This window comes from Cibotium barometz, chromosome 8, assembly GCF_041138505.1.
Source record: "Cibotium barometz isolate CiBa-2024 chromosome 8, ASM4113850v1, whole genome shotgun sequence".
In the NCBI taxonomy this organism is placed as follows: Eukaryota; Viridiplantae; Streptophyta; class Polypodiopsida; order Cyatheales; family Cibotiaceae; genus Cibotium; species Cibotium barometz.
This window is the reverse complement of record NC_141053.1, coordinates 6,113,748-6,125,528: the sequence shown is the minus strand read 5'-3', so window position 1 is coordinate 6,125,528 and position 11,781 is coordinate 6,113,748. Positions and strand designations below refer to the sequence as shown.

The 11,781-nt window shown below is 41.3% G+C and overlaps 1 protein-coding gene across 2 annotated transcripts; it reads right to left on the bottom strand.

Annotated features, from left to right (window-relative positions):
* Positions 1 to 682: 682 nt before the first annotated feature.
* LOC147635850 (cytokinin dehydrogenase 11-like) lies at positions 683 to 3,812 on the bottom strand. Of its 2 annotated transcripts, none has more exons than XM_086801042.1 (6): positions 3,352 to 3,812; positions 2,479 to 3,107; positions 2,235 to 2,362; positions 1,851 to 2,120; positions 1,339 to 1,604; positions 683 to 1,083 (listed from the first exon to the last, which is right to left on the bottom strand). In XM_086801042.1, the coding sequence occupies exons 2-6, from the start codon at positions 3,038 to 3,040 to the stop codon at positions 768 to 770; spliced, it is 1,542 nt and encodes a 513-aa protein (XP_086657168.1). In that variant the 5' UTR covers positions 3,041 to 3,107; positions 3,352 to 3,812; the 3' UTR covers positions 683 to 767. The 2 variants fall into 2 exon arrangements, with proteins under 2 accessions (XP_086657168.1, XP_086657167.1); XM_086801041.1 differs by having other exon boundaries at positions 2,479 to 3,088; positions 3,352 to 3,509.
* Positions 3,813 to 11,781: the final 7,969 nt, after the last annotated feature.

Genomic DNA, 11,781 nt, shown 5'->3' with positions numbered 1-11,781 from the left:
AGGACAGTTATGAAGTTCAAAAGAGTGGAAAGAAAGAATCTCCTTTTTACACGAGTTTGGTAATTGTTTCTTTTAAAGTAGCCGATCTCAAATCCATACTAACATAATATTTTGTGCTAATTTGTGTGCAATGAAAAGTTGAGCTTTTATTCATACAACCCTAAATTCAAGCACAAGACTTGATGAAGTTTTACAAATCCAAAGAAATCTTGAAGAAAGTTGCAGGAAACGGACTCAATCCACGTGCCTAAAACTAATTTTCTCCTTCTTCCCATGAGGCATTGGGCACATGCTAGAGGAGCTTCCCTCTTAGATGGCTATGCCCTTCTCCACAAAAATGCATTCCCCCAATCCTCAAGTAGATTGCATAAGGTTGCATTTAAGTGCCTTAAGCGGGAAAACAATCCATCCATGCCAGAATAGAGCTATTAAGAGAAGATTTTAAAGCATTTCCAAGAGCACATTTCAATAATAAGAGGATTACAAGGCACTCTTTGTTTAATTTTGTTGCCTAGATAGGTATGAGTAATTTTCTCCACGTGCATGTAATTTTCTCTTCCTAGAATTAATTATTTACCAAAAAGAGTAATGAAGAGAATGTCTTACAAGGTTGTAACGAGCAAGAATTGAAACAAAAGTCACGAACGTTCAAGTTCGTCATGACGTACACCAACATCAAATGTTAGGGAGACGTTCTGACATTTATGATGCAAAATGGAGGTCATGCTCCTCCTTACAAAGAAAGGGGCACCCTGCTGGGGAGGAACTTAATGGCGACAGGTTGGCGAGAAAATGCCTTGGCCAGGGGCAAGGATAGCTTGGGGATCCCATTTACTTTTCAACTGGCGGAACTGATTCCACTTGGCCCCAAAATGCTCTTGCCAATCGCCCTGCCGTGAGAAGTGAGGCAAGTACTGCTTCACCTGGATATTGGCCGCCTTGGCCAGCCGCAGGATCTCTTCGTTTTCTCCAAACAGGGACTCCACACTAGGGCCCTTGGGATATGGCAGGCTGAAACGAAGGAAGGCCACCAAATAAAATATTTCCTCATCTGGGATCACTGCAGAGGAGCGATGATCCCACCTGCACCATGGTAGTTAATGACTCATGAGTGTCTCTTGTGTACTCCTCGTTTCATCAACAATGCGTCTCTCTCTCTCTCTCTCTCACGCGCGAGCGCGCGCGCACACACACGAGGATAGGAGTAGATTTAAATTGAAAAAACAAAGAACTGTGTTTTCGTTGTGTTGTCAACTCACTTGTTTCTCTCTCTCTCACACACACACACACAGGTGTAGATTAACAAACAATTGTGTTCTCGTTGTGTTGCCAACTCACTTGTTTCTCAGCATGGGGTAGACCAGCATTGGCCCCCCCACTCCTTTCCTCAACTTCGACTGCTTGAACATCTCAGCATCAAAGGCTTGAATATGGCTCCTTGGAACGAAAAGGCACAGCCACGGATGGGGAGCTTCCCACAGGCCAAGACCTCGCAGCTTGGGCTCCCCCGTGTGAACTCGATCGAGGAAATCTTTGTACGTTAACTCAATTTGGAAGCGCAGGCCCTCCAAAAAACGCAGAGGTCTTAAGAGGCCGGCAATTTGCTGCAAATAATTAGTCCCTTAATGATCAGAATTGGTTGGCTCATTGAAGACTGATGGGAAATAATGGTGCGCAGTACGTATATACATGTTATGAAAAAACTTGCTTCGTCTTTCGTAGTGGTTGATCATAAAAGTGTGTGCGTGGGCGGCCCCGCGCGCACATGTGTGTGTGTAAGAGAGAGAGACAGAGAGAGGAGAGAGAGCACTACGTCGAATTAGTAGGGTTAAATTGATAATCACAATTACCTGCTCTAGAGAAGCCGCATCGGAAGAATTGAAATATTTAGCAAGCTCCAAGCAATAAAGCATTGGTCCTGCGTTCGATGGAATACGGCGGCAATTCAAAGATGCACCTTCCGGCAAAGGGACCTGAGGCCATCCAGTGACGGGATCGCTGTTGTTTGTGACCACGAAGCCCTCCACATAATCGAAAGATTTGGCCGGAGTAGTAATCAAGAATTCTTGGTCGTGCGTGAAGTCTGTGAAGTCCGCATATAGAAGACGTATCCATCTCACCTGATGCCCAGAGAATATTATGTATATTATATAAGCGAGAAGAATCGCGCGCATTGGTGTAACTTTATTCGTTTTAAGTGTCAATGATTGCATGCAATACGAGCAAATGCTAACCTTGTGAGGTGCCGGTTCAAGTATTATTCTCGCTTTGGTGATTATGCCGAACTGGCCTAAACCGCCAAGTGAACCATAGAAAAGCTCTGGGTTAATGGTTGGCGAGCAGACCGTGAGCTCACCGTTTCCTGAACGTGGCCGCCATATAAGTAAGGAAGATCAGCATATATCTAAACGAAATCTATATAAAGGAAGATAAATCAGCATGCCATAATTAGAAGATATTTCAATGAATCTGCCTTACCAGTTACAACGTCCAGTTTGGTGACATTACTGATCTGAGGGCCGTACTTGAAGGTCTGGCCTCCAACTCCGGCATTCTGAAGGGTTCCTCCGACGGAAAGATAGAGGTAATCCGTCCAAGTACGTGGGGCGAGGGGCACCGGGGAGTGACGGAGAGTTGTGTCAAGGACCTCAATCCACAGCCGTCCGGCGCCAACGTCGGCATAGAAGGTTCCGTCGGGCTCCTTGCCGACCGTGATCAGGGTGGAGGGCTCCTTGAGACTCCGCATGTCGATCACAACTCCGTTAAGGGCCTGAGCCTGGCCGTTGATGGAGTGGCCGTTCCCTCTCGCGGCAACGGTCACGATTGGATTTTGTAGGCGAGAAATGGCTCGCATGACTCGTGAGATGTCAGCGACGGTGGTGGGGTAGACGATGGCGCAGGGCGTGTGGTGGCAAAGACCACCGAAATCTCGAGCGGCGAACTCCATGTTATCATATTGAATATTCACGCACCTCTCCGACCTCAGTGCAGATTGAACGGAGTTTCGAGCGGCCTCCATCTCCGTCATAGCCGCCACCATAGTTGCTGCTTGCCTCCTTGATAGAGAGACTCTTTCCTCTGAGGGAAACTGAGAGGATATAATTGACCTAGGGATATATTACTTGAAAGTCTCTCTCTCTCTCTCTCTCTCTCTCTCTCTCTCTCTCTCTCTCCCCTCTTTTAGACAAAAGCAAACCGACCTAATTTATCAAGTATTGTTTCATCTATTTCCCACCCCCCTCACTGGTCGCTTGGCCAAACACTGTCATTATTTTTTCCTCCTTATAATTGACCAAGCTTATAACACTACAATTGCCCTAGCTTATATAAACACCCGCTGAGAAATATTACCTTGCGACAAGCGAGAGGATCGAGCATAAGACCTAGCACATGATATATGCACTGAAGGAAATCATTATTATTGCTTCATACTGCATTGTCGAACCCCCTTAATTCGTGCGCTCAGATTTTTTTTTCCCTCTCCTACTACAGACCTAGCGAGTCAGCAAGGAAGTAACTACTATCATGAGGCAACGCGCGCAAAGGCAATGTAAACGCCCAAGGACAATGTTGATTTGCAGCTTATAACTTGCCCTTGCAAGCCAGGAATTTATAGGCTGTGGCCGTCTATTGATCATGGACACTATTATAAGTGCGCACCCAAGGAAAGAAACCGTTGCAAATTAGCTCGTGAAAAGGACGGACGTGGAGTTGAGAAGTTACTTGGCAAACACCTCACGTTATTTCTAACACTGGGCGGCCTTATATTCCCCCTTCGAGCTTTCAATCAAGGTTAAGGCGCTCCTATGGCCATGAATTATTAGCGTACCTTGCCAGATTCTTGATTACCAACCCCTTTTTGCCCACCACCAACCGGCTCGCCCCTTCCACGCGCCAGTCGCGTTCCTTGTCTCCTGGGCAAAGCATCCTCTACGTCGTCGCGGTGTCTATTATTCACACCACCTGCACCTTCTAGATTCCCACTATATATTTGGCTGCTGGTACAACCCGGCCAGCAGAAAATGCTGGCGGAAAAGAAATCACTCACGCAGTGGAAGCCTGACTGAAGAGCAGCACCACCTAGCTGCTTCCCTACGCTCGAAGTGTCGATGGCTACTAAATTTGGACGTAATGATGCAATGTCGACAATTATGGCGCTTGCAATGGCGGAGTAAGGAGGTGGAGTAGAGATGGGGTGAGATGTGATGGGGTGGGGGTTGGCACGTGACGATGAGGCCCTCAGATGACCGTAGCTTCGATGGGATGTCGAAATGACCAGCGCCAGGTAAAAATAATCATCAACTCTCTCCCTTCACATATTTCACAGCTTGGTTGGCTTGCAAACGCACTAGCTAGATATTATGACTCAATCAAAGAGCAGCACGGTCCACCACGGCGCCAGCTCACGCCAGCAGCAAGCCCAGTCGGTATAACTTTGAGAATTAAGTTGTTACCGCATTTGGCTAAGCTAGGCCGCTCTCTCTTTTCTTCTCACTTTACCAGCAGCACTGTTGGGACGCCAATCAGAGCTCGCCATGCTCGCCTTTCGCAAGATTCTCTCTCTCTCTCTCTCTCTCACACACACAGTGTCACACACCCATACACCCACCTTGGAAAGACGAATTATTATCCAGCCAGCGGCGTACTTTTCGGAGTGGAGGGGTTCACGATTTGAAAGAAGCTTACAAGCTCATTTGGCATGGACCACTCTATGCCTATAGCCTACCGTAACTTACCACAAATCTTTGTATTGGGGTTGAGAAACGACGATCATATCGTAAATTGCCAAGTCAACTTCCTTCAGAGCTTCTTGCTAGTCTAGCAGTAACCCGTTACCCGCCACCTCGTATATTCACGCACGTAGAAAGCTGCCTACAATCTTTTGGACCCACGTAGCCATTTCGAGTGCTTTCAAAAGCTAATGCCCATCATTTGAACGCCGCAATAAGGACATTCCTTGGAAAATCGAATTTCCTAAATTTTAACAAAGCCGCGTGGCATGATTATGAAATAATTTGGAACCAAGATGTCGATGGTTTCACGAGCATTATAGGATGTTTTTAGAGTGGGGAGTGGAGCAACCGGAAAATTATTGCTCAAAGTAAAACTATGTTGCTTTTTCTTTTTTCTCAAACAAGTGTAGTGCATGCACAACATGTTCGAATTACATGAATCACTATGCTATAATTTTTCTTACTTTGAAAACGTAGCTTTTAATTTTGATGCTAGGTGGTTAGTACTTTTGTGCAACCCTAGCATGGAAAGCCAAGAGGAAACGATGAACCTCATGGGTTGCCTAGGAAGAAAAGATTATGATGATACTTTGGAGCACGAGGAAACCTTGTTAATGGATGACTATTGATGTGTCATGTACGACACAACTCAAAACTCAAAGCCTATATTATTCTCAAGGGGCTATCAATAGCCTTATGGCATTATTAATCCACTCTGCAAATAACCACTACTAAGCCATGCTATACCTCACATGACCCATAGAGATTAGACTCACATGACCCATAGAGATTAGACTAGTTGACCCTTAGCCAATTGTTGTCACAACTACCTTCATCACTCTTAAAGGTGTAGTCTCACCAATGTAAAAGTTGGGCCTTCCCTCATAGCCCCCAAGCATAGCATCTCCATTTGAAACACCATCTAGCAAAATTTCTTGGAGTTTGTACTACTATCTTAGTGGTTACCAAGCTAAATACTCTTAAACACTAACAAATGGCTGGAAGCTCCCCCTTGTGCCATGTGAAAGCATAGTGGCCACATGGTCTTAGAAGCACAAGAAACAAGGTAACAATCTTCTTAGCCTTTAGTAGACGATGAATGCCTTTCTTAAGATTCATTACTCTTAAGGGCTCTACCTTTTTAGCAATTTCAATTATGTATTCTTTCTTTACATGTGTGTTCAAACTTCAGGGGTCTAAGAGCATATGCTTTCTCATTTAAAAGCAATGTGACATCCTCCAAAGATATCCTCCAAAGATGGTACCTTGGTGACTTGTTGAAAGACAACCCTGCGCATATTACACGGATCATAAAAGGAAAGGTATGAACTTCCTTGGGGATGAAACAATGTCCTTTAATGATATCCTCCAAAGATGGTGCCTTAGTGACTTGTTGAAAGACACCCTTGCACATCTCACATGGATCATGTATTTTAGCTGCAAAGAGGTATGGGGTGAGATGCGGCATGCCTTTGATTAGAGATCACACTCATTCTATCTCCCCCTAGAGCTCCAATGCAACCCACTTGTAGACAACTAATCTGCAAGGCAAGCTCCTCCTCCTTCGGTGAGCCGTGTAGTAAATGCCAAGGTGTGTTTCTCATCTTCTATCTCTAGGCCTTACACTATCTACAAACGAAAGGAGGTGGATGAAGCTCCATAAGCTCTCAAGAGATAAGATGACTATGGCATGATGGGTTGTCTACCATAATCTCCAAATAGAGGCATGCATAATCTTTTAGCAAATTTAATGGAATGTAATACATATATAAAAATAAAGGCATACGTTAGAAAGCATAAGACAGCTCTAGGCTCTTTATGCATGCAACAATAGAGAGAGCTCTATACTCTCTATGCATAAATAAGAGACCACAAGAGAGATCTCAGCTCTGTATGCATGCATGTAAAGAGATGTCTATGCCCTCTATGTAATACATATATAAAAATAAAGGCATACGTTAGAAAGCATAAGACAGCTCTAGGCTCTTTATGCATGCAACAATAGAGAGAGCTCTATACTCTCTATGCATAAATAAGAGACCACAAGAGAGATCTCAGCTCTGTATGCATGCATGTAAAGAGATGTCTATGCCCTCTATGTATGTAGAAAGAGAGGATAAAGAGGTCTCTATGCCCTTTATGCAGAAAGAGAGGATAAAGAGGTCTCTATGCCCTTTATGCATGCATGTAAAGAGATGTCTATGCCCTCTATGTATGCAGAAAGAGAGGATAAAGAGGTCTCTATGCCCTTTATGCAGAAAGAGAGGATAAAGAGGTCTCTATGCCCTTTATGCATGCATAAAGAGGATAAAGAAGTCTATATGCCCTCTATGTATGCATAAAGAGAGGATAAAGAGAGTGATTTATGCATGCATAAAGACCATTAGAGAGATCTATGCTCTCTATGCATGCATAGACACTACAAGATAATGATAGTGTACTAGCGATATGTACCAACGATCCACCAGTGTTTTGACGATCTCTGGTTAGTAAATCCAACACTTTTACCGGCACTTATACCTGCATTTAAAAAAAAACAAAAATTGGGCGTTGTGCCTACGCTACAGGCATACCCCTAACTTTCCTCTCCTTTTGTTCATCTATGTTTGTTGTAGCCGAAACTTCCTCCCTCCACTCCAATATCCACACACACACACATGCATGCACACATGCATGCTCTCTCTCTCTCTCTCTCTCTCTCTCTCTCTCACACACACACACACACACACTTTTTTCCATCTCCTCTTGCTTCCTCCCTCATGCTTCTTCCTCTATCTCACTCTCTCCTTCTTAACCTTCCCCCCCCCCCCTCTCTCTCTCTCTCTCTCTCTCTCTCTCTCTCTCTCTCTCTCTCTTCCATCTCCCCCTTCCTTCCTCCCTCATGCCTCTACCTTTCCTTGTCTTACAATCATATCTCTCCCACCACCTCTCATGATTACAATTTTCATTCATTAATATTTTTCTTAATGAAGATTAGTGTATTCATGTATGTAGGGTTTTAATCTAAAAGGGTTAAAGGAACTAACCTCTTTTTTTCTTTGTTTCTTAGTTTTGTAGGTATCTCCTCACTCCTTGATGAAGCTAAGTTTACTAACCATGTGCTTAATCAATTTGGGGTTTCTTATTTAATGTCATTTTGCATAAGTAGGATTAGATATAGGATTTTATGTATGTGGTAGGTAGGCTAAGCTAACATTTTTTTGTTTATTCTTTTTTCTTCTTTTTTAGCTATTTCCTCCCTCTTTCATAAAGGTAAGTCCACTAGTCTTATGCTTAATCTATTTAATGAAATTAGTTTTTAAGATTCAAAGTTCATGCATATGCCCATTCATTTGCTTTTTATGCCCATTTTCTTGCTTAGGTTAATAATCATTACCATGTCCATGTACCCATGACCATGAACATGCGCATTCCCTTCATTTGCTCATGCATTATAATCAAAATGTATTTTCTCACGCATTATGATCAAAAATGTATTTGCTTATGCATGGGCTATGTATAGCCTATGCATATGCATGGCTATGCCATGTATAGCCTACACATAGGCAAGTCTATGCATAAGCCTGCACCATGCATAGCCTACACATAAGCATGTATATGCATAGCCTATGCATAGGGATGATGGCTATGCATAAGCCATTGCCATGCATGTGCATAGGCTAACGATAGGTGTAGGTATGCATAGCTATACCTATGCGTAGCCTATTCACAAGCATGTGTGGGGAGCAAAGAGAGTTTGGAGAGTATATACTTAGACTTGCCATATACATATACCTAAGCATACACATCCATATTCTTGTCATAGGCATTACATATCCATATGCCTAAGATTGCCATATCCATATGCTTGCCTGAGCTTGTTTCTTATAGTAGGCATATGCTTGCATAGGCTTGCATATAGATTTCAGTTTCTTGCCATATGCTTGCCTAGGTTTTCCATGCAAGAATATGCAAGCCATATGGGAAAGGCAAGGCAAGCCATATTGGAAAGGCAAGGCAAGCATATGGAGAGCCTTGCATATGGATTCCATATGCTTGCCTAGGCTTGCATATGCTTGTTGCCATAGGCTTGACTAGGCATATGGCTTCCATATGCAAGCCTATGCATATTCCTAGGCCTACCATATGCATATGCTTGCCATAGGCTTTCCATATGCATATGCCTAGGCTTGCCATACACTAATCGCTCTCCCACATATCTCATGATTAGGTTTGATCTTAATCATTAGAAGTGATCTTAATTTATCTTAGTGTATTCATGTATATGGCTTAGATATTAGGGTTTTTTAAGATTTTGAAGCAAATAATCTCTCCTTTTGTTTTGTGGTGATCTCCTCTCTCATCAATGAAGGTACGTTTACTAACCATGTGATTAATCTAATTGGCCCTCATTTCCTTGTATTGAGAGAGCTCTATGCTTTCTATTCATGCATAAAGGAAAGCTCTATTCTCTCTATTCATGTATAAGGGGGAGCTCTCTCCATGCATGTATAGAGAGCTATATGCTCTCTCGGGGGGTTTACATATACTCTTGGGGGGTTCACTATATGTAAACCCTCTATATCACGTGCGTTTAAGGCCTAATTAAAAAACCCCTTATCTGTAAATCTTTCATGAATAAAACACACCCTTTTTCCATTCAATCTATAAATACCCCCTTTAAATGGTACCCTTCTGTATGTAAAAAATGTGTAAAAAAGGGATTTTAAAAACCCCTTCTATTGAACCCACGTGCTATGCTAACATATTTATAAGTGACCCCCCCCAAGTACGCTCTCTATGCATGTATAAATAGCATAAGATAGAAATATATGATATTTCTATGCATACATAAATGCATAGAGAACCCTATACTCTCTATGCATGCATAAATAGCATAAGATATAAAGATAAGATATATAGGATGCATAAGATATCTCCTTTTAAAAAGATACATTTGTAAATGTACGTGAAAAAAATATGGTTACCTTACTTAAGAATTCAATTTGTATGTATCTTCTCTTATCAAGAAGAAACCCATCTATAATCCATAAATCAAAATATGTATAGTTTGCAAATGTACGTAAAAGAATATTACTTAATATATATCGAGAGTAATAAGATAATATTTTTACCTTACTTAAGAATTTAATTTATATGTATCTTCTCTTATCTCCTTAGTCAAGAAACTCTTTATCAATGCTAGTAGTATGAATGTTTCATGAGGAGCATTGCAAAAATAAAGCAAGAGTGTAATAAGAAGCAAAGGAGGTTTTTTTAAAGAATGATAGTTTTAGGAATATTGAATATATATAATATACCCATAAAAACTTGTGCCAATCATGAAACTTCAACTAGATTAGTTGATTTTCCTATGTGAATGCACCATTAAAACAATGCATATGGTTAGTTGGAGTGTGAAAGAAAGATATCTCCTTCTTCAAAGAATCTTCCTCAACCTTTCTCACTACCCATGGTGCATTCATCAAAAGCACCACCTTTTGCCTATTTGTTGAGGCCATAAATGAGGTATATTTGCTACCTCTCATAGGTCTTCTTTGGCACTAATTGTTTCTTTATCACATGTCAAATACCCCCAAATGGAACTCTCAACATCCCTCATTATATAAATGGGATCTAGTAGATGATTTATTAATAACACTCTGTAATAAGGTAGAAAATGGAAGATAGGTAGCCATTTACTCCATGCAGGGAGCCTCTCATCACTATTCACGTGTGTGACCCTCTAACTTGAGGCTTTCAGTGATAGTGGTTTCATGCCAGCAAGACCCTCATGTATAGGTACCATCCATGATATTGATAGACAATCTTCTTGAGGTTCTTTCATTGATTATGGTTTCATACCAACAAGATCCTCACGTAGAGGATGATCATGGGATAGGTACCGTCCATGATACTCATAGACAACCTTCGTAAGGTGATTTTAGTATCATGACTAAAGATGAGGTCCACAAATGGGGCACACATATTATCCACTTGTAGTAAAACTTTCACAACATGATTAAATAAATTAAAAATTAGAGGGTTATATTAAAATTTAATTTCCAAAGTATGTTGAGTTTAAAATAAACATACTTGAGCAATCTCACTATCTTGGATAAGCATGCATTGTCCACATCAAGTTTCCTTTCATAATCTTAGATCTTTGTGTGACTTGCTTTGCTAATGTCATGAAATTCCATGCCTTGTCACAATGTTTCTAGCTCTTCTAAAAAGGAGCCATGTACACATCCATGTTCTTTGCCTTATGCTTGCCTAGGATAATAAGGGAAAAGTGAATGTGACCCTTCTATATTGTAAGCCAAGGTGGGAGGATGTAGCTCACTAGCACTACGGGCCATGTGGACTAAGTTGTGGAGCACAACCCAAATGGATTCACTCCATCCATGGATAGCTCTAGGCAAAACCCAAATGGATTCACTATACCCATGGCTAAGCGTAGAGTTCGATAAGCTGTCAAAAAAAGGTTGAAGGAGAAAGGTTCCAAACAAGGTAAAAAATAAGACACCAATAAAATAGTATAAGTATAGAGGGGCTGGCAAATGTTTTTATATATGAACCTAAAACTTTAGAAACTTGGGTGAATATTTGAAATTTTCCATCTTATATGGTAGTATGTAGTGTGATTTTGTCGAATTGGTCTCTCGAGAACCCACTAAAAACTAGAAAAATTTGGGCAAATTTTCATTAAAAAAAGTTTTGGTGAGATAGCCCGACAATATCAAAGACCCCTCTAAAATATCCCTTGGGCTAAAAATAGCCCCTAATTTTTTCCTTGGAACTTCCAACACACTCAAATATTGAAAGAAGTTATAACAACAATGCACAGTGTAAAAGTATTTTAAAAATAATAATTAGAAGAGAAGTAAAGGGAGCAACCAAGCAAGCACATATGGTGATCTCTTCACTTAACGTTTTCTTACTTCTTTCTTATTGTGTCTTTGCAATCTTCTTCTATTCAAGCTTAGAGTTTGTAAAGTAAGGTAATAACATTTTTATTGGTAAATAACACTACAAACCTTTTTTATTATTGTTTTCACTGTATAAC

What these genes read in the sequence shown, in the direction of transcription:
- LOC147635850 (XM_086801041.1), bottom strand. Translation starts at nt 3,378, where the DNA reads ATGCTCGATCCTCTCGCTTGTCGCAAG. An exon ending in ATCCTCTCGCTTGTCGCAAG is followed by an intron (nt 3,089 to 3,351) that starts GTAATATTTCTC and finishes ATATCCTCTCAG; the next exon opens with TTTCCCTCAGAGGAAAGAGT. An exon ending in TTGAACCGGCACCTCACAAG is followed by an intron (nt 2,121 to 2,234) that starts GTTAGCATTTGC and finishes TCTGGGCATCAG; the next exon opens with GTGAGATGGATACGTCTTCT.